Consider the following 23,206-nt stretch of genomic DNA (forward strand, 5'->3'; position numbering starts at 1 on the left):
AGAACTTTAACACCCCTCCCTTTGTTTTCCAGTGGTACCTTCTCCACTGAACGAAAGTCACGACGACATACTAACCACACACTGATAGTATCATACTAGTGACATGTTGTTGTGTATTGAAGGCATTCGGTGGCACACATTGTGTTCAGTAACTGTCTGGTTCCTATAAAACCATTACAGGTGAGTCTGCTGACTTTGTTTCCTGACGTCAATGAATATCACATGGTATGCGTAAATCACAGTGTAAATTATAACGCTGGTAACCTTTAAAGAAATTACGTTGGGTTCATATGACTTTTTACTTCAGGTCAGTTCAGGACTGAGAACTTGCGACACTGTAAACTTGTCTTTTTGGAGACATCTGTTACTTTTTGAGTATCAAATGACTTGGTATTTGTCAAGACGTAACATTACGAGCTTGGCAGATCATGGAACATTACGTATACGCCAAAAATACATGGTACATTAGTTTGTTTTGAATGAAAACCGGGGGTGATTTCAGACAAAGACTGGTTAGACGACTCTCCCGACCCTATGTCACACTCGCCCTATGCCTGAAGGGAGAACGTGGGCACCAACAATTACTACAGGCACATGTCGTTCTGGTGGCTTTCACCGACCTTGTGTCGTTTCTAACGTTTTAACGCGGCTTTACCGTCAATTCAAACAACGCCTTTTGCAATTTCTTCTTAAACTTCACTTAGTCCGATGTAGATATTGTACTGGTTTGTAGTATAGTTGACACATACGTAGTTACAATGGGAGAGACATGGCTTGATAATGAAGGCGTATGAAATCGGAATGTCTTAATGAATGAAGACCTTTATTGTACATTTTCGCCCCACTGGGCTAAGCACAGGTCACATGGGCCGGGGCTAACAATCATATTCATGTGCATATAAACGCATACTCTAGCACTTTCGGCTTCCTCTCGCTTCTTGGTAAATGTATAAATATAGGAGGCTGTATGGTTCCTTATGAGTTGGTTTATATGGCATATCTACGCTGACGTATATGATTAAGAACTTGTATAACTTATTTGCAAATCAGCCAATCCCCATGCCTCAAAATGTGTGTTTCTGTTATCATAGGATACCACAGAGGAACTGCCCAATGAAGTGCGTTAGTGTCGTGTTGCTATTGGTCTGCTATGTAGCCGTAACACACGGCGATTGGCGGACATGGCTGACGAAGTTAGTACGGAACAAGGTCGAGAATGACGTGTCGGACGGAGAGGTGTGTCAGTGGTGCTTTCTGTGCGGGGAGGACTCGATTCCACAATACACAAAATACAGGCAAGTTATCTTTATCATTTTTTAACGAGTTTGCTCAGTGAAATGATAATGTCATTGGTAAATGGAAGGCGAAGGGGCCACCTCTGGGTACTGAACTAAGTTCGTGGGACATATATAACGTTACATGTAACGTTAGGTGACTATGTCAGGAGCTGGCGGTGAACGTTGGTCGTATACCGGAGGGAGACACTTGTCAGGGAAAGAGTGATATGTGACTGTGAAATTTGTGTGTAAAACGCGAGATACCATTAGGGATCATTAGGGGTTGTCATAAGAGGGTATCAAATCTTTGCAGGAAGAGGCATGAGATTATAGTTTCACACATTATACTTTTTCAGTCTGTTCACATGTTATAGCTACAGTTATGACATGCATCAACTCTTTGCACTGAAGGAAGATCATGAGATGGTAGTTTAACATATCATATACTTTTTTTTCAATCTGTTCACAGGTTGTCGCGACAGTTATGCCAAATGTGCAGGGAAGACTGTGGCCCGCCCTGTAACACCACCTGTACGCAAGGTAACTGATGAATGATATTCTTCCATGATGTTGGGCCGCCTGAACTGAGTAACCATATTTTGTAGGTTGTAAGATATCATTAGCCAGTGTCATTAAGTGTAGCCTGTATTCCCTAGCACTTATAGACGTTACAGAAAGTATCGGGTAAAAACCAGTGATGTTTAAAACTTCCCCCCTCATAAAAAGATGTTCGTAACATTTCAATGTCACATTGTTGACTTTCTTTGAATACGCGATTTGTTATATTCACCTATTTGAGATTTTCACCACTGCTTTGGTGAATGATAGACCTTTATTGCACGTTTATGCTGTCTTTATGCTGTTTATGTTGTCCTTTTTTAGTGAGAAATGACTTTTTCATAAGTGTAATGATACTCTTTCTGACCATCCTTGCGACGTAGTGTCGCAATGCGAATTCGGACGTATCCACCGTCTCTTTCCTTGCCAGAATATGTACAACAATTTCCATACATTTAAACCTGCCCTCCGTAGACCTGCTGAATTTCCCGGCTATAAACGCGTCCATGACTGCCATGATGGGGGACATGACTGACCCGGGCGAGGTGGGGATGAATGACGTCATGGACCATCTACAAGAGCTGGAGGATCTCGGTAGGTTGAGATTAGTTATGATCGACACCGCGGGAACATATTTTAAACTCTTGAAAAAAGGCCACGGCCGAAAAGAATGTAACATTTCAAGGTTAAAAAAAGGTTGGAAGGGCGGTTGGAGTTTTCGTTAGAACATTACATATTTGAAGACTCATCATCAATATAATAAGTTTATTGCAAATTCATGCCCGAAGGCTAGATGCAAATAAAATACATAAAAGAACAGTGTACAAAATAGTTATAAATGCTGCTTATCTAAATTATAACTAGTGAAGGATTTGACTTCTCTTTTGTAAGCAATGGAAGACGTAATGTCCCACCTTTTCTATAATTTGTGGTTTTTTGGTAGTTAAAAGAAGAATAGTCTTTTCTTTGTCTGTAAGCTTAGGGAAATTCGGATAGATTTTAGTGGTCTGAATAGACAACTCATTTCGTAATATAACATCTACTAAGTAAACATGATTCCAACAGGGTACATAATTCCATATATCATATGGGTTGAGATGTGTTTGGACGCATCTTTTCAGGGTGGTGGAATTATGTACCCTGGTGGAATCGTGTTTACTTAGTAGATGTTATATGTTAAGATTTGTTGGGCTCATTTTCTGATATATTCAAAGAACTGCTCCCGTCCTAGTGTCGAGGAAGGATGATTATATATTTATGATGATGCTAAGCTCGAAGCCACGCTTATAGAAAATAGAAGCTTTCCCTCTACCATGGCTCTGTTCATTTTCCAACCTAACTTTATTCTGTCATATAATACACTTCTGTATATATAAACTGTGCATACCTGTGTGTGTGTGTGTGGGGGGGGGGGGGGGGTTCTGCACTAAAGATCTCTCAAACACACTGTTTTTCAAAGTGGCGGATTTATGTAACCCGGTGGATTAATGTAAATGGAGGTTAAAGATTAACTACTAAGCTGCTGAGTGAAAAACTGCGTATTAAAAAAAAAATCTGACGCTGTGTCCCCAGAGCCTCGGTGCGGTGCCCGGACCCTCCACTGGCGGCTGGCGGGGCGGCGTGTGATGCTGGAGTACGGCGGCGGGGACCACAGGATGACGCTCGGCTTTTCTGACGAAAGTCTGGACGACCTAATGGAAGACCCCGACTTTACGGGTAGGGGTTTTTATCAGGACGTGCTACTAGAAAAGCAAGTCCAGTCCATGCACGGCCGGCAGACGTGGGTGTATGTGAGTGTGTGCGCCTGAGTTTGTGTTTTTTTCCCTCCGTGGTGCAAGTTTTGAGTTTTAGAAAAATATATTGTACGTAACACAAAGTTAAATCAATGAAAAGACATATAACGTCACAACAGATGAACTTAAAGGCATCCAGAGCATTTTATGTGGCTTGAAAATTGGAAATATTCTAGTTGCTGTAATCTTTATGAAATTGTCATTTAATGCCACTGTTTACCACATTTGCGTGATGATCACATGTCACAAGCGCTCAAAAGCCACGCGAAAATAAGCTACACAATGACCCCTTTAGTTTCACGCGCCTAGTGTAATTAGATTGAAACAGAACTCAAAACGGTTTTTTCGTCGGTAATGGACCGTTCCCGTCGAACACCATATAGAACCCCCTGTTCTATTTGGAACACCTCCGTCAAAAACAGCGCTAGTGGGACAGAAATGACAAGCAGAAATGACAATGCATATCTGGGACAGATATCTCACTGCGTTGGCTACATGAATACCCAAGAAAAAAACGAAATGAAAAAGAAAATATCTCGGGCACTCAAGGGGACGGAGCTTACGTAACACATTGCCAACTACTACCAAGTTCGTCTCTCATGTACTTGTGCGTTATTCCTGTGTTCGACTGGAACGGTCAGTTCTCTGAAAGTTCCGGCGACGGGACGTCACGTTCCAAGAAGTCGGAAAATTTGAGAACAAAAACGGCGGCGCTGACAGCGCTTGGATTTTTTTTTTGAGTGCTCAACACACAGCGACATCGCATCTTTGCTCCTTGAATATCGATATGTAATGGTATAGTGTTATTGAAACTTACTATGTGTAGAAATGGCTAAAAACTGGAGTTTTTATGTTTAGCCATAAGTATGGCTCAACATATTGTTTTCTCTCATGTTTCTTCTCCTGTCAAATCTTCAAATCGATTCATCTCTGTCATTTTTTGACCAAATGACCTGAAATTTGGTACAGAGGTAATGTAGGCAAAAACCAATGTACGTTCTTTTCCTTTTTTTGATATTGACCTTGAAAGTGATTTTATTGAGGTTTTTAGGCTATTTTTAGCATATCTTGGCCTCCTGCGCCCTTGTATTTCAACCGAATGACCTGAAATTTGCTGTATATGTGGCTTGAACAAATATTTAAAGGACTACATTCCCATTTTTGGCATACATATATTCAAAACGATTTATTTTGGGCTTTCTTGACAATATTTGCCACTTCTGTCACTTTCAATACTACATATGACCTACAGGTCATTGACCCCGAGTGCCTTGCACCTGGCCAAGCTTGAAGTTTGCTTACGAGGAGGAAAGACCGGACATAAACATTTAACGTGATTATCGGGAAAACACCATGTTCCCTTAAACTCAGTGGTTAAATTGCAGTTTAGGAAATTTTATAACAGAAAACAAGTTAAATCAATGATTTTGTGAATGTTTATTCTAGCATTAGTTATTCCAGATATTTTCAAACTCCAAATTCTTCAACACAACACGGGAGATCGTTTCTCCTCAGACTGGCGCGACACTCCTGTCAAAATTGATTGATGATCTCTCTCTGCCGCCGACTTCATACATGATCAAAGGCGGGTGGTAGGCGGTGCCTTCCTACATGTCCTACGTACGGGCGTATGGATCGTAGAATTCGGCAAAAAAGGAATGATTAGGCCAGTAGAGTCAGTCCCCGGTAAGGTCAATGATTCGCCCCTTTGCGCTAGCTTGTAACGTTAAATGAATGTACCCTCTGGTGGCCAAACTTCACTGACAAACTTTCTCCCTATTATCATCATGAGCTTGCGTTAGTCTGGTACTAGTGACTATTATGTGCCGGGAATGTTTATCTATCGCACGCCTTGGAAGGAAGTTCAACCATGATAAATGGTCGGCCGTTGCGAAAATTTGGAATCCCATGCTGTTGATTTTTGTGATTGAATCTGTAAGAAAATATATTTTCATGTCGTTCATGTTTTTGGGACGGACGCCGGGACGGGGTGAATTTTTTCTATCATTTTCGTCCCGTTAGTAATGCAAATCGAATCGTGTTGCACAAGAGGCAAAACACTAAAAACGTGGGTCTTGTGGAGTGTTTTGGAGCGGGAAAATGCCGGATATTAGCGGTGCCGAACAGTGTACATCGTCGCGCGCGGGTGACGCTCCGTCAAAACAAATCCGCTGGTGGTCTAGCGCGGCCACCGAAAATAGGCAGAAACACACAGGAGGACTTAGCACCTTCGTTTATGAGGGCAATTGTGAAAATCTTTTGTTACAAATTGTTCGAACATTGAAACATTTGGATAGATGGTTTGAAACTGTTCTAAATAAAGAGATTTTTGTGTAGTTACGTTCGAAATGTTTCCAACGTATGTGAAATGAGTTCAAACATGTTATAAGTTTCAATTCTAATTGTTTGAACACTTTAGAACTGTTGTGACTTAGACATTATTTTAATCAAAATAGTTCAAACATATTACAAATATTATATTAAAACCCTCTCGGTGACTTTGAATTGACCCAAATATGTTGTTTTTGGTCATTTCCTTCGTCTCCTGTCAAATCTTCATATGTATACTATGGAAAACTTCATTCTTCCCTGGGGCTGATCTTTTTTAATTCAATTTTGAACTGGGTTGATTATGCGCAAGAGTGTAATTTTCAGCGGATATTTTTCGACTGGTTTACATGGAAATGGCACGGAATATCCCATTCTTGCAAGGGGAGGATTCTTTAATTATTTCTTTCAATTTTGAGCTGGAATGATTATGAAAAAGTCCATTCTTTAGCAGAAGTGTTAATCAATTAGTGGATATGGTTGTGGACTGGTCCATATTGTGTTGAGGTGCTACTGGAAGACTCAGTTTTGGACTGGGGTGATTCATTTTTTTAGTGCAAGTATCTTAGAATGGTCCATTGTTATTTGGGGAGAGTCCATTTTTTGCATGGCGAGGAGTATGGCTAAACATGCTGTATTTGCTCGCAAATGTTGCCTTTCTAGTTTAATTTGAGTTTGAAGCCACATAAAGTGCTCTGGGTGCCTTTAAATCTGGTGCAAAAATCATTACATTTTCATCTTTATTTATTTTACCGGGGAAGTCACAGTGAGACCTGCGGTCTGTTTTTAGGTGTCCCTGAACACATACAATACTCATAAACTAGAACATACACACATTACATAGGTAAAACAAACGGCCCTGTAGTTCCAGAGCAAGTTGCTAGGGGGCCCAAGCCTACACCACTTCTTCCTTGTATTACAAGCTATCTGCCACTCAAGAAAATCAAGACCATAGAACTTCTGCTGCAGTACCAAGGTCACATACTAGGGGGCCCAAAATCGACCTTGACTTTCGTCTTCTCAACACCTACATTTCGAGGAGTCAGTATGCTGAGTACAATAGTCCGGAATCACAAACACACAGAGAGACAGACACGCCCAAAACTATATCTCCATTTTTCATGGAGATAAAAATAGCAATTTAGCAAACTATTTGAACTATTCTATGACATACATTTACTGATCATGAACTTCCGAGATATCTCAAGTTCCATCCTAACCCACAATTTGATGACCATCACAGATGACTGTCCGGAGTTCATGTCCAAGATGGCGGACTGTGGCAAGATGGAGGAGGTTGCCGCCCAGTTCCCTACCATGATGGCGGACATGATGTCGGACTTCCTACCTGACTGCCACGCTATGGTCAGCTCCTTCAACTGTACGGACGACATGGAACTCACACCGGCGGGCGATACCATGATGGACATGGGGGAGAACTGGGCCATAAAGACCTACCCCTGCAGTCTGGAGTACACCCCTGTAGTACGGCGGGGGTTCTGGCAGTGGGTCATAGTCAAGGGCAGACCATTAAGGATGAAAGTACGGATCAGGTTCTCTTGAGAACACGTTTGAAGAAAGAACTGACTTCAGAAAATGTATCTTGAAGGACTCACGCATGATAGGTCTAGGCAGAACACTAAGACTTAGTGTTACTCTATGCAAGGACACTATATACTATGTTCTTGCTATATGTAAGCTTTGGCTTGGAAGACACCTTGTAAGACACATTATATCGTATATATATGTTCCTTTCCTATAACTAAAGGGCAAGGAAACGTCGTTTCAGGGCTCGAAATACTGGGTGCATGTGCACCTTTGTGCACCCAAAATTGGAGCTGTGGACCTAAGTTTGTACTGCAGGCGCAAGATATTTTTGAAGGCTATAGGGTAGAGGTACGATTGTACACCAGTGTACAGAATATTTGTGAAATTTAAGTTTATCAGAAAGAGCAATAACTGTTGTAGGTTCTACTTTGATGTTTAAAATGTTGAAGTCAGCTATAGAATGTCAGATTGAAGTTCTCGTATATGTACGGTTTGTAAATATACTTTTCTGACATCCTACTTTATCTTATGATGTGCACGCCAAATTCGTACTGTGCATCTAAGTTAGGTGCACCAGTGCACTTATTCTAAAAATGAATTTCGAGCCCTGGTCGATACTTGATATTAGCTATTGTACAGTACCTTGTATTCATACACCTTAAACGTTTCGTTGTGACCTCTACTTAGTGTTGCAAAAACGTGCACCAAAGTCTTCACATTCAATACCAGTAATTGTTCACATTCGTAATTCAATTGTCAACTTCTTTAATAATATCAGTTCCTTCCATTTAGAGCCAAAAGAATGACTGTGACAGCACTTAGAATGGCAAGCAGTCTGGTTTATTGTCACACCGAAAGTTGCAGTACTGGTGCAGTACACAACACAGAACTGCCACCTAGCGATCGAGAACATTATTACAACCGAAAAGTTCAAGAAACTCATTGAAGGCTCTTGCCAGTCTTGGCTTTTCTAGTGTAAAAATGTGACTGTGTATTTTTTTGTGAGAGTGGTGACAGATGTATCCAGTTTACGATAGGCTAATGTTGTAGCACAAATGCTCACTACAGAGTCGAAAATCTTAGGGCTCTCTTTTTCATTTCCAATGTTTTGTACATACATGTAGTCATGGATTGGTATAAAACTCAACAATAGCTCCTTTGAAAATGGCATCATTCGGGGTCCTACTCCCTAGCTGTCTGTCTAACCCTATAATCAATAGAGAATTGGTAGCCAAAACATCAACTTCAATGTGCTAAAGGTGATAAACACAATCATCAGTGATGTACATTGTGTCTTCTTTACAAAAAATAACGGAACAAAAATCTATCTAAAAATCCTGACACACACATCAAGCACAAAAGATAGCTGCAAGAAATTGAAAACGTGAACAACAAACCAGAAACACATCTAACAAACCTTGTTATAATCCAGACTACAACTGTGACTTAGTCTATCTTACAGCAGAATAGAATAGAAATGTAGACATGTGAAATCTTTGTCAACACATTGCTGGTAATGATCGGGTATTATGTACATCAGTTGGTATGTACTAGTATAATCTTAACCTGGTTAAAACCTTGTATTTCAATATTGTCAATTCTTTCGACACAAAGCCCAAGCAAATGTATGTACTGATGGCAATTTCTTTCCAATATTCTTTTTTAAAACTATAGTAACCGTAAATCTGTTGACTTTGTCGTCGAAAGTTTGGAACTTTAAGTTGTTTAATAGTAAGTCTTGTGTATTTGTTGTTTACTTATCAATTACAAAGTTATGCCTCCACTCATAGCATATACTAAAGGAAAGCTGTTGTACATAGAAAATATAAATAAATCGTAACTGTGTTTGAAAACATGAACAGATATGACAATCTTGTTGTAACTGCTAACTAATGAAACATGCAAAAATAAACCATAGAACTGCAACAATGTTTCAACACTAACACTCAGGCAACTTCGTACACGGTACTACATGTACGTACAAATATCAAAGTACTAAATCTTTGCTACAACCAACCAAAAATGTTCACATATATACATATCTCAGACTAAGACCTCAAACGTGAACAGAGTGAGGATATATCAAGTTATATACATCTGTAATCTAATTGTAATCCCGGAGTTATTAAAGTACACCAAATAGAAAGAGAATGTTTCAACTATCTGGGATACATACAATGTAGCTGCATGTATATCTTGACATGGTGGTTTAACTATCAACCTGCTGGGGTCAATCAGTTCAGTCGTCTCCATGTTGATAGCAACAAACAGTAGCGAGCAAAGGGTTAACACTTGTCAGGAATGGTTGTAGATTGTAAAGTTGCAATATTGTCGCAACACTTAAAAATCAAATCTTCTTTTTAACTTCTCCCTGCTGCCAAACAGGGTGCCAAACGGCTACTTCAGTGTGTTAAAGGTTAAAAGCAAATATCACACTGTTGAAATTCAGGTTTTGGATAGGATAGATTTCAACTGAACACAGCATATCCCCCAAAAAATCAACATATACTACAATGCTAAATTCAAAACTGACCCTATTTTTTTAAGTATGTCAGTGTTTTTGTGCCACAAGCTCTCATGACTATTTTTTTACACCATGTTTGTGACCACACGGCCATCACAAACATGGTGGGCTTTTAGGATGGTGAAAAGTCCAATGTAAGAAAAAGTGTCACTTCACAACACATCACACTTAAGAAAAATTCTGAAATCCTTGAGTAGCTATGATTAACTATGGTATTCTCCACACAAATATACGTGAATTGTACATCAATATCATCATTTATCATCTTTGTAACTGATAACTGTACCCTCGGAACACGAAGTGTCAATCTCAAACCAAAACTTTGTCAGTCAACTTTCTCGAAATCTAGCAACATGTTCATAGATTTAATGGAGTAATTTATACATGCTATAGTGCTACATAATCCTGTTAATGCTTAGGTCCCAATAGGAAAAGGGGCCCCGCCAGGTAGTTGACGGGCTGTTTTTTTTAACACTTTTGGGCGTGACCCCTGCGTGGGACACCCTGCGGCTGCTGGGCTATTTGTGGGCCCCAGCCGGGACCCGGATCATTTTAACTCTGACTTAAAATCAATGTGGGACCCGGTAACAAATAGATGCCGTGAGCTAATCGTGCGAGCACTGGGAGGTACCTGGCCAGGACTACACCCCTTACGGGCACCGGCGCAATTGGGACCTAAGCATAAGACTGCTGAGTCAGTAGCTGTTGCAAGGAGAAATCTACAAGGTTGAAATTAAGTACATCATAACCACTGTTATGCAACACACACAAACTCTGCAACAAATCTACATTTTGAACCATCTCACATTCGGACTGTGCATCAAGGGGGAAATACAGTGTGGATCTTCACCACAGTTCTACTATACTGTTAGGGAAAATATATATATCTTGGCTATTCACACAAATTCTTTGAAACTTTTGGCAGAAATTCAACAGTGTCTTGTTGTCAAACATACCAATCCTTTGCTACCTATGCCACTTCACTGTAATTCAGGCCACAAGGTGTGTGGCAACTGTGGACATTCCTACATCATTCTATTCATTCCACACCTGGATGAACTTTTCACAGCACTACATTATACTGCCTGCAAGTAATGGCCTATGCAATAAAAAAGTTGCCTTTTCCTAGATAAGCATACTGCATTTTTTTGGTCAACTTGTTTGCAAATACAGAAACTTCAAAGTCATGGTGACTAAAACAGAAGCACTTAGCCCCGTTTTACAAGAACAGAAGACAAACACTACAATCTATACTTTCAGCTCCAAATGACTGTCTGCAACATGAGCTCGATGTCCAGTTGTTCTCTCAGGCCCAATTTGCACACGTTTTTGAGTTGACTTGGAGTCGACTCAGGACTGTGCAAGGAGAACCCGAGGCAGCTAGAGTAACATTTTCTATTAAAAAAACTCCACTCAAAACGCCCAAAGCCTCACACACAGCCCCGAGTCGACTCCGTGTAAACCCAGCCTTAGTTGTTGTTGTCCTTGTCTTGCAGTAGGTTGTCAGCTTCAGGACAATCCCATGTGTTCATGTTGGACCTGTCTGTGTCTGTACTATGGAATGGTCCCCCAGAGTTCTGGGCAGAAGATCCAACGTTCCTGTCCTCTGTCCGCTCCGCCTCTGGAATGCTGTCCTGGTGAATCCTGTACTTCTTCGGTAGCTCTTCCTCTTCTTCTTCGTCACTGTCTTGGAAGTGCGCGGGTAAGTCTTCATCTTCCATCCTTGCCTCGTCGGCGTAGATGTCGTCGTCCCCCACGTGGCCCAGACCAAAGATGTCCTCTACTCCGTCCCGGCCGACATCATCCATGTCGGCATCGTTCACACCTTCTACGTTGTTGCTCGGCAACCCCTCATCAGCCTGGATGTTGTCATCTTCCTCAGCATTCCGGTCAACATCAGGAGTGATCTGATCCGGGTCGATCGCATCTTCTTCGCTATCCCAAACGTCCTGGCGGTTGAACTCCTGGAGGACCTCCTCGGCAAGCTTCGGGCCGACGTTGCCGTCTTCCGCGCCTTCAAGAACCAGGTTCTCTTCCCCGAGGTAGTCCTGGACGGCCTCCTGGATCTCCTCAAGTTCCTTGGCGGAGAGTTCGCCCGTGAAGTCCCAGCTCTCGTTCACCGACGACTGCTCGGAATCCTCGTCGTACTGCACCTCCATGCTGCGGATCGACTCTTCGTACTCGTACTCCGATCCCCTCCTGTCCACGCGCAGCGAGCCCGAGTACTTGTCGTAGTTGTCTGGGTCGTCCGTGGGGTCCAGGTCGGCCTGGTCGCTCTCTGGTTGCGTGAAGCTGAACTCGATTCCGGGGCCGCGTCGCTTTCGCAGCTCAGTTTCTAAAGAGGAGGCTTGGACGTCTTCCACCTGGACTTGTTCTGCAAGGTCGCCCCCCTCCCCGCCCGGGGGCACGTCCTGCCCCCCCTCCCCGCTGCCGTCTTCTTCAGGTAGGTCGTTCAGCTCCTGGTCTGACAGATACTTCTCCTGGTACCGCACCATCTCCTCCTGTTTATACACAACAAAATCAACAGTCAACATGGAGTGAAGGATAATCAATTATTTGAAAGCAGCTTCTTCAACATATGAGAATTTCTCTTCATGACAGAACCTTTTGATCTTAAAGAGCATTTATCAATTTGACACTTCTGCAACAGTATCAATCAATCAATCAATGAAACTACAAGAAACAGCAAATTGGACTCGTTATTCTGTCTCTCCCCAGTTTGAAGAGGGGAAATATAATCTGCATATTTTCTGCAGTTGACCATTTGGTTTGAAGATCACACAAACAAAGTGAACTATCTGGTGACTATGAATAGTATGATATGATATATGATATCTGAGAGTTCTTGTTATGATTTACCTGAAGCTTCCCGGACACGTCTCCCATCTTCTCCATCATCATGTTCATCAGGCGCTCCGTCTCGTGCAGCCGCATCTCCAGCTGACGTAGCTCCAGCTCACCTGCAAGGACCAATCACAAGTGTTACTGCTTTGTGCTCGACCAATCACAGATCATGTTACATAGCACACGACCAATCATATCTGTTACACCGAGTAGCTTATGTGCACCGACCAATCACATTTAATACATCATAACTTTGACCAATTACAGTTTTTTTTCAGCCCTAGGTTAGCTCACCTGCAAGGGCCAATCACAAGTATTCCTGCTTTGCGCTCAACCAATCACAGATCGTGTTACATAGCACATGACTAATTATAGCTGGTACACTGAGTAGTCTATGTACAATGACCAATCACATTTAATACACCATAGCTGTGATCAATTACAATTTTTTTTGAGCCCTAGGTTTGCTGTGCAGACTTCTGAAAGTTTGCGATGAATAGAGGAAATATGCTTTAAACTGAAAGATCTAAAATTAAATGTACAAAAGCTCAGATCTTCTTGCACTATTGGAAGCTAAATACAATTATCCAACTACAGTCATATCTGATAATGAAAAAAATAAAATATTCTCCAATATAGAATACTGGAAGCAAAACTTTGTATATGCGTCAACTTGCTGAGTATGACCATGTACGTAAGTATGTACGTAATTTACTAAGTCAGATGAACTTTCATGCTAATACAGTCACATTTAGTACTGTAAATCCACTCAATGTTGCAGCTGGTAATTTTAGCGGTTGGGGGGAAAGGAAGTAGTTCACGGCATTTAATTCAAACGTCTCTAATGTTAGTAATCAAATATTTACGATGATGAAACTTTAGCTGTTAACTAGTTACCATTAAAGTAGCTGAAATTAAGTTACAGTTAAGTTACGACTAACAAATCGAGCATAGTATCCGAGAACATTCAGAAACACAACAACAAAGGTCTGTTGATCGAAGCAACTACTGTACTTCACTTCATCTTCACGGTAGCAAAATATCACGGTATAAGGAAAATGGAAATTTTCACTGAAGTTTAACTTCACGGTGGCTGCAAGTGATTTACAGAACAGGTGTGAAGGAATCAGAAATAATTACAACAGGTTTTTCATGGCGCTGATAAGTTCACGATACAGAGGTGACTGTGAAAAGAGTGAACATAAAGTTACAGTGAAAGAATTGCAGTAATCCAAAGAGCCCTCCTTACTTATGGTGGTCCCCCGGTCTATCCCCTCCATGGGGTTGGCCCTCCTCTGCAGGGGGTCCCCCTGGCTCAGTCGGTTCAGGAGGTTGGCTTCGTTTGCTTCGTCTGCATCCCTGAAACCCAGGTCGTGCCAGCTGTCTGCCTGTGGTCTCTGAGACGGCTCATTCTTCTTCTTAAGGAATATCTGTGTAGTGTGTGTGTGGAAAGACCATATTTAATGTGCTTGGTACACAGTCCATGTTATAGAACGACATTACTAGTATCAAAAGTGCTTCTTACATAGCACAGCCGAGTTGTTTATTCATGTGTTTATTCTATACAGGGCTGTCTCCAGGACCTGTCTCTCTGTTATTGGATGGAAATTTACCTGTTGGGACGGAAAAAAAATTCATCCTATCCGTCCAAAAAATCTGCACTTTACTACAGATTTGACAATGAAATGTTGAAAATCAAGAACATGAGCTCCCAAACAATGAGTGGGATGGAAAAATAATTCAAAGCTGGAGACAACCCTGATTCTATATCTTCCAGCGTTTCAGTATCAGAATTTCTGATAAATTATACAAAAGCAGTCACGATAAACTGGACCTCTGGGAAGAGCAACCAAGGCTGACATGGCATTTCCAGTTAAAATAAAGGTTATTGATTGATTTGATTGATTGATTCATTGATACTAAATGTAATGTTTACTGTGTAAACAATACATGTATAAACTTATTCAACATACTCCAAGCTGACTTATACTTTTAAACCAATACACCTACAATGTTTATGTACATGGAATGAAACATAATCACAGAGAAGATGAAGGTAAGATATTTGGGGAAAAAGGGCATACCTTATAGATAACGTAGACAAAATAGATGAGTATCCCCACTGTGTACATGGGGAGGGCCACGCCGATCCAGCCCCGCCCCTGGGTCTGGGTCTGTGCTGTTTCCCCGCCACCGCTGGATCGCATCATCCGCTTCTCGTTGAACGCTTCCTGGCCGAACCCCGGGCGTGTTATCGGATCCAAGCCGGCTCTGGCACGGGAACCCTCTCCGCCATCTATGAACAGACAGAGTACAAGAAGGAAAAACAGGCTTGTTATCTTAGTGTATTTTTTCCCTGTATAATTCAAAATAAATGAAAAATGAAATGTGCAAGCACGGGTGTGTGTTTGTTAAATGTGTTTGTCATGTCAGCTTTATGAATAACACAAATCAAAAGGGAATGACTCAGTACCAAGAAGGTAGAATTTCAAGACTTGTAATGTAGGAAACCTCTGGGGGACCGTGGGTATTAATGATGTTAAACAGCGTACTAATTACTTATAACATGCAGAAAGAAATAAACACATTGCTTGCTTACCACAACATGCTCAACATATGAAAGTGCACCATCTACTTTTCTACATGAAAAGCAATGGACTGAAAGCAATTCAGGAGATGCTTATGAAAAATTCAGAAAGCTATGCAAAATATGTAATTAGGGGCTCTTGTTGTAATATAGCACACGTGTCATCATGAGGTTGTAGTTTTTCTGAATAACTTGAAAACTTATGAATAATGCTATTGGGTAAGTAGGCATGCGAAACACCATGGAACGGTTACTACTACTTTTTCCAGAACTGATAATTTAGCCTTGGAATCTAGACCCGCCACTCAATCTAATTTTGAGTTAAATGTCACATTTTACAAATCAACAAAGGTCCATTTGACATGCTGCTTTAGTACAAAAGTGGGTTTGTCTTTTCCAGCCGACCATGCCGAACAAATGGTCTAATCATGGTCTACTTCAAGACTATTTCCCTCAACATCAGTGCACATTTGGAAACATGAGAAGTCAATGAAACAGCATGGAGGCGCCGTAAGGGTAACGTTACATGTTACTGATTTCAGTGTTATAATACATGTATAACATTACAATTTGCTCCATTAAGGGGTATTCCATTAGATGGTGGTGGCTGAAAAACCCTCTGGAGAGATAAACCCACTTTTGTTGCTTCGCAAAAAGGTACATTGACTTAAAAAAATAATTTCATCGGGTTGGTAAAACATAGGATATTTGGAGTTTCTTTTTTTTACAACCAGGAATCTCACCTGCTGACGTTTCGGTGTCTGTCAGACACCTTCTTCAGAGCTTCTGACTGGAGTACTGCTTCTCACCGCTATAAGTAGCTGATGAGAAGCAGTACTCCAGTCAGAAGCTCTGAAGAAGGTGTCTGACAGACACCAAAATGTCAGCAGGTGAGGTTCCCAAATATCCGAGGTACATTGACTCTTGAGTGAGTGGTGGGTATATGTCGTCCTTCTTACCTACCAGAGCAACCAGACATGTTCTGTTTCCCATAAAGTATGAGCGGCCGACTTGTATAATCATAATGGTCAGTGCCTCACATGCCTGATTTCCTCAATAGCTGTTTATCCTCCAGATATGATGGTGGAGGCTGAAAAAACTCTTCCTTCCCAGACTTCTTGGGGGAGCGCTGACACATGATTTTTTAAAAGTAATTACACAGACCAAGGTTCTCTAATGCTGGCTAAGGGAGTTTCCCGACCAATTGAGCTATGTTGCATAGGGACGATTATTGGACAGGTGATCTTCCCTCGGCGACATAACTCCCTTGGCGACATAACTCCCTAAGCCGGCATTAGAGTACCTTGGTCTGTGTAAAAAAAATTGCGTATCAATCAGTGCTCCCCCCCCAAAAAAATAAACGCCCCCGCTCCAAGAAGTCTGCGAAGGAAGCTACATAATACTTATATTTCCGACGGGCCTCCACAACTTTGTTGTTAAAATTGAGCCCTTAAACTGGATAGAACCCTACACCTACTAGTGCTGTCAGCCCCACTTCCTTACTTATTTTACCGTGTGGTGTAGGGAAGGGCTGGCTTGCGGTGGAGGGCGCGGGAGCCTCGGGGATGAGGAACCTGGGCAGCACCATGGCGATACAGAGCACGCACACGCACACCACGATGATGGTCTGGGTCCCGGTGATGCCCTGCTGCGGAACCGGCGCCGGACGGTCCGGTACTCGTTGGTACTCACGCTCGCCGGGGTGAGCCATAGCTGGGGACGGGGTTCACAACAACACTGGAAATGAATAGAAACGGGGAATATTACAAACATTCACAATTTCTTTTTACATTTTCAGAATATAAAACTGGAACAATCAGGTAGTAACCTATGGTAAACACTAACAACATTCATGGTATTGGAGTTTGAATGGAGCTTTAGAGAAAGGAATCCAATCATTGTCTCGAAGTATACTAGTAGCAGGGGTTTTTCAAGAAAAAATACACAAGAGGGAGCACACACAGACGAGGGAGTGAATTCTATGTATTCGTGGGAGAATCGATCGCTGAAGGAACGCTGTATGCTGGGGATTAAGCTAAAATCTGAATTCGACAAGGGGACGCTGGGCTGAAAGAAGAGGGCGCAGCGCCCCTCTTTCCCGATTTAGATGAACCCCTGAGTAGGTGATTCTATGGCAAATACCCTATACGACCCTGAGAAACAGTGCGGAAATAACAAATTTGAAAGTTTCAGTGTTCTCGCCAGGCTGAAATATTTTCCCGAACAGTGCGACAATCATACTAGTAGGCAGGTCCAGGGGCATGCACCCCAGAGAAAATTTGACCCTCTGAAATGCTATTTGAACTTCAAACTTTTCCAGTGCCAACAAGGACATTTTACAGTAAAGAATGAAGAATGGGTTGAGTTTCTGGTCTTCTATGTCTTGCCACTGACTTTGAATTCAACTGTACCGGTAAGTTGAGTGTAACTTTGTGATACTTTCATCTCCACCGTACAAAGATATTTCATACCTAATTCAGTTTACAATGTTAAACTATCTGGCAATATTAGCCATTCCTAGTGAACCATATGTAAGCGTACATAAAAATCTGATGGCTTTACAGGCATGGCAGGATTCATTATTGATGGATGACAAGATCCATAATATCTCATTACTGAGGTTAAGGCATTAATAGAACAAATTATGCATAATAAAAGGATATTCAATACTAGTACTCCTGTTATAAAGCACTGGGCAGTTACATGATATCACTACACGTGTTTTACATAACCAATATTTCATACACTACATACATATTACAATGTAGCTATGATCTTATCAGCTAACAAGTAGTGCTCAGTCAAATACACTGTAACTGTACGTCTTTCACGGTGGTACTGTAATAGCTATAAATGCAGAAATGTTCGCAGTGGTGCTATGTTCGAAGTTTTTGCGGTAAGCTCGTTGCCGCAAAGTTAAAACCACCGCCGGTGCTTCTGTACATGTAGCGCAACTATTGTTTGAAAGGCGAACTTAAAACCACCGCAGACACACCATTTTCTCCCTGCCGTGAAATTGAAACCACGAAGAAATTTACAGGATTATTTTCGAGGTTTTCATGGTATCCTCTCCACCACAAATTCATGACACGAAATGTGACGAATGTGTTTTCCTTGTATCAATGTATGACTAATGTACTACAGAAATGTTCCAACCACGAATTTAGCACACCACATAAACCTTCCTTTCCCTCCTACGTTGAAATAAAACCACAGGGGTTTTGCAAATGAATTTACAGTGACTCCAGGCAACTTGGTTTTCATTTACTGTAATTCAGTTTATCTTCATGGTAGCAAAATTTAACGGTGACTGTGTAAGGAAAATGGACATTTAGAACGGATGTGTGAAGGAATCATAAATAATAACAGTTTTTTTCATGGTGATGATAAGTTCACGGTACAGAGGTGACCGTGATAACAGTGAACATAAAGTTACAGTGAAAGAAACAAGAATTACAGTATATAGGAGATTCTTTTTACACAACCAGGTAATCTCACCTGCTGACGTTTTACACAACCAGGTAATCTCACCTGCTGACGCTTCTTATTTTCGGAAGAATTACAGTATCAGTCTCCATAATTTGACCACTTGCCATACAACCACACACATGACATCCAAATTAGGTCATGATTTAATCCAGTCTGTGGTCAACTCAGTCTCCCCAGGGAGCCTTCCATATCACAGGCATGATGTGTAATCTGTAGGGTCCCCAGGGGATAGGCAGCAGGCTGCCAGTAATGAATCATGTGGGGAGACCAGACCAATGATAATGAATGTACACCTAGTCACTAAGTACACGTAGCCTCCGTTGCAGGCCTTCCCACTAGCGTTTTACTAGCGATTTTTTTTTTTCAATTTTTTTTTTGGGGGAGGGCGGCGGCGCATCTGCTTGAGCCCCTGTATCTGCTTGGGCCCCGTATCTGCTTGGGATCGTGGTAATCGTTTCGTGACACTTCCAAAAAATTGAAGAAAAGAAATCGCTAGTAAAACGCTTAAGTGGGGAGGCCTGCAACGGAGGCTAGTCACTAAGTCACTACCGTAGTATAATCATTAGGTAATTTCCCTGTAGGGGTACAAAAAATGTAAACTGTGTCTGAAAGCAAAAAGTGATTGTGTCACTATCCAATGAGGCCCAATATTTGGGGAATACATAAAAAAGGACAAAAAGAAGGATAAAAGTATGGCAGTACTGCTTTGGTGTACAGGCCTTTCCTTTCACGTCATAATGATAATAATTTGAATCCCCAGTGACCAGAGTATAGCAGCAGCATGAGTGTATCAAAGGAGGTTAAAACTTTCTTTTAAACATCTATGCACACAGTGCAGTGACATACTCAAACATAATGCACATGACGCAGGGCTTGAAATTCATTTTTGGGAATAGGTACACTGGTACTGGTGCACCTAAATAAATTTACTAGTAGGTGAATGTAGAAAGAATTTTGGGTACACAATAAAAGATAATGTAGAATGTCAGCAAGACATATTTACCGACCATACTGCCTCTCATACCAACTTTAATCTGAAATTTTATAGCTACATGTTGCTTTTCAAAAGTATTACACAATCAAACGAAGTATGATAAATATACTTTCAAGAATGTTTTGTATACCAGTGTACCTCTACCCTACTAGTATATACATGACTGTAGCCTACAAAAATATCTAGGTGCACTGGTGCATCCACAGTCAAAAATTAGATACACAGCTCCAATTTTGGGTGCACAAAGGTACTAGGTGCACATGTTTATGTACGCACTATTTTCTGGAGTTCTGTGACATCCCACACAAAAGTCTGTGTTGAGTAAAAGGGTTTAAGGGGCATAATGAATTTCATTACTGAGGTGGGCTAACCTTAATAGCCTTAACTGCATTACAGTAGGATGACTGCGGATCAACCTTATTACTCAGCACGCTCTGATTCTGCTGTCGTATGACTTTGCTACACGGGAGAATAAACAACATCCTTGGTTGACTTTGACAGAATCATTTTTCAACATGTCAGCAGTATATAGCAGTGTTCTCGCCAGGCCTTTTCAGCATAGGGGCCCCCGATGCTGTGATCTGGACCCCCGATGCTGTGATCTGGACCCCGATGCTGTGTGTCAATGAGCATAGGGGTGTTTCTTTCTTGGAAGAATCTTCATAAATCTTATAAAAAGTTCATATTCTAAGCTTTAGAATGAGGATGTGACAGAGGAAAAACTTAACTTCACAAGATTTATCCCTCAAAGTGCAAGAAATGGTGCCTTGTTTGGTTATGAATTTCAAAAATTTTGTGCGGGAAGATGCCAGACACCCAACCGTTATGTCTTTTTCGTGAAAGTTGGCCTTCTGTACCTGATCCCTACGCTGTGAAAAAATCCTGGTGAGAACACTGTATAGGCTCCTGTTATCGTGCCCATTCTGACAATGATTTTAGCTAGATTTAGGAGCTTTGGATTCCGCAACATTTTTGTCACCTTGAACTTTACGAAACTAAATAAATGTATACGTAGCTTTCCCGACAAGTTACAGGAAATTCACATATGTGGCGTCGGTGTGACGCAATGGTTAGAGCTCAGAACCAATAGGTCCTGGGTTCGATATTCAGCATCCCCCTTGGGAAAGTCACTTAACACGACCTTCCCTGACAGTGGAGTGATGCCCACTGAGCCACTTATATGTTACAAATGTGTGCCAAAGACAACAACAACACTTTATGGATTTGGTGAGCCAATTGCACTGTGGCAACATCTGCACATCATAGTGACCGCCACCAAGAGCTGTTACTTATATTTTTTTTCACAGGAAATTGAAATAGCTTGCCAATGGCGTATTGAAAAGTGCAGGCAGTTGCCAACCAATTTACAAAGCTTCACATCCTGCCAAGGACACAATGTCAATCAGAGGAACTGTAATATACAGTGGCCACTGACTGACTGAGACATGCATGCTAGTTTGAGATTTTTGCCAACACTAAATTCATTTCATGCCAATTTTGATACATATATCAATATTACTATTAATGTTACATGTATCATACTGACATTTGTACTAGCAACCATTCTTACACAAGACTGGCATCTTAATAAGGTTACTCGGCACACTGACCTACAAAAAATGTGCGAAACAGCTTGATATCACGTAGCCTGGTACTGTAAATGCATTTAAGTTCATGTGGTTTTAATTTTGCGGTAGGGAGAAAATGGAGTGTTCGCAGTGGTTTTACATTAAATTTTGCGTTTGAGACAAGGGGGTAGGAGCAGGTAGGACTCTAGCGGGCCAAAAAAAATTGCGGTGGTTTCAAGTTCGCCCCGAAGAGCTTACCGCAGAAAACAGAAACATAAAACCACTGTGAACATTTCTGCATTTACAGTAAATTACAGCTGCTGATCATGAGTCTCTTTCATCCTCTTCCTATTTGCGAAGAGGACGACAGAGATTTGGCAGCTGTAACTTTAAATTTAATAGGATCTGTCCACCACGAATGCATGACCTGAATGTCTCCATACTGTACAGTGTACTATAGAACTGTTTCAACTGCGAATCTAGAACACAATGAAAAACACCATTTCCTTCCTACCATCATGTCTCTTTCATCCGCTTCCTGTTTGCAAAGAGGAAGAAAGAGACTTGGCAGCTACAACGTTAATAGGTCTGACCTGGATAACTATATGTGCAACATGCATGATAACTCACACTATTACCAATGTACCAAGGAGGTCTACTGGTATTTTTTAACTGCCTTGGTTGTACACATCAAATCTTAAGTATATTATGGTTGACGTTCAGTATTAAAATATTGATACTAACGCACATGCTCAGTTGCAAAAGTAATCTACGATGAACTATCTGTGTTTTACCTTTTACCTTGTTTTACCAAACCTAATGCTAGCTCCCCTATGTAACGTTACATGTAGAGCACATAACGTCAGATATGTACAAATTCGTTTTAAACATGTTTAGACCTAAATAATGCTTTCAAGTATTATAGAAAATTGGCGTTTTCAAGTCACTAGCTAGACAGAACACTGTTGCACGTAGGACTACCTTAAACTATATGGTTGTGACAAACAAATTATTAACAGTTATTGATGAGTTATTGTTTGTTATTTCCTGCCCGACCCACCCATCTCTATCTTTGCAAAAATCATAGATGAAAACATGATCACCATAACATCAGAATTCTCACCGAAAATCAGTCCTCAAAATCCACTCCCACACCAAAAATGGCGGGCTGCACGTCAGTGTGTCATTACTGAGTCTGATTCCGTCAGCAAAAGTAAACAGAATATCTGGTTACCTGAGACAATGGTCCTCGAACACTCACATTTCTCGATGAAATGTTTCCAGTCCTTTCAACTAGCCATGATGGACGATCACATCTGCTTCAGAGAGGGGAGGCGTTTAATTTATTGTCGAAATATAAACTATAATTACCTGGAATAAATTAATGAATTTACTTTATAAATCAGTTATGATTTATCAATCTATGATTATGGTTAATCTTATACCCATGTGATTGAAATTTGAATTAAATTTATATTTTATTCTACCCCGTTGTGTAGACATGACTAGAATATTCCATTCCTGATTACCCTACTTTGACTACATTTTGTCGCATGTCGATCACCAGTAGATTTGCTTACAGCTAAAAATCTATGCATAAAATACCAAAATACATACTCAAATACGTAAAATCTTATATTTGACGTGGTATATAATCTTTATTTCATGATTTTAACCATGTTTTCATCCCAACATT

At 41.1% G+C, this 23,206-nt stretch overlaps 2 protein-coding genes across 6 annotated transcripts; one reads left to right on the top strand and one right to left on the bottom strand.

The window, feature by feature from the left end:
* The first annotated feature begins 27 nt into the window (after positions 1-27).
* On the top strand, positions 28-9,328 carry LOC136429900 (uncharacterized). The gene is made up of 6 exons (XM_066420007.1): positions 28-180; positions 1,092-1,295; positions 1,747-1,817; positions 2,310-2,429; positions 3,408-3,551; positions 7,200-9,328. Exons 2-6 carry the CDS (start codon positions 1,114-1,116, stop codon positions 7,517-7,519), a joined length of 837 nt encoding a protein of 278 aa, XP_066276104.1. The 5' UTR covers positions 28-180; positions 1,092-1,113; the 3' UTR covers positions 7,520-9,328.
* On the bottom strand, positions 8,323-22,852 carry LOC136429899 (protein RIC-3-like). 5 transcript variants are annotated; one of them, XM_066420002.1, is made up of 6 exons: positions 22,745-22,852; positions 16,972-17,196; positions 14,957-15,168; positions 14,122-14,302; positions 12,888-12,988; positions 8,323-12,529 (listed from the first exon to the last, which is right to left on the bottom strand). In XM_066420002.1, the coding sequence occupies exons 2-6, from the start codon at positions 17,168-17,170 to the stop codon at positions 11,498-11,500; spliced, it is 1,725 nt and encodes a 574-aa protein (XP_066276099.1). In that variant the 5' UTR covers positions 17,171-17,196; positions 22,745-22,852; the 3' UTR covers positions 8,323-11,497. The 5 variants fall into 5 exon arrangements, with proteins under 5 accessions (XP_066276099.1, XP_066276102.1, XP_066276100.1 ...); XM_066420005.1 differs by having other exon boundaries at positions 16,972-17,172; positions 22,745-22,830; XM_066420003.1 differs by having other exon boundaries at positions 22,634-22,748.
* Positions 22,853-23,206: the final 354 nt, after the last annotated feature.

The sequence above is a fragment of the Branchiostoma lanceolatum genome, chromosome 3, assembly GCF_035083965.1.
Source record: "Branchiostoma lanceolatum isolate klBraLanc5 chromosome 3, klBraLanc5.hap2, whole genome shotgun sequence".
Classification (NCBI taxonomy): Eukaryota; Metazoa; Chordata; class Leptocardii; order Amphioxiformes; family Branchiostomatidae; genus Branchiostoma; species Branchiostoma lanceolatum.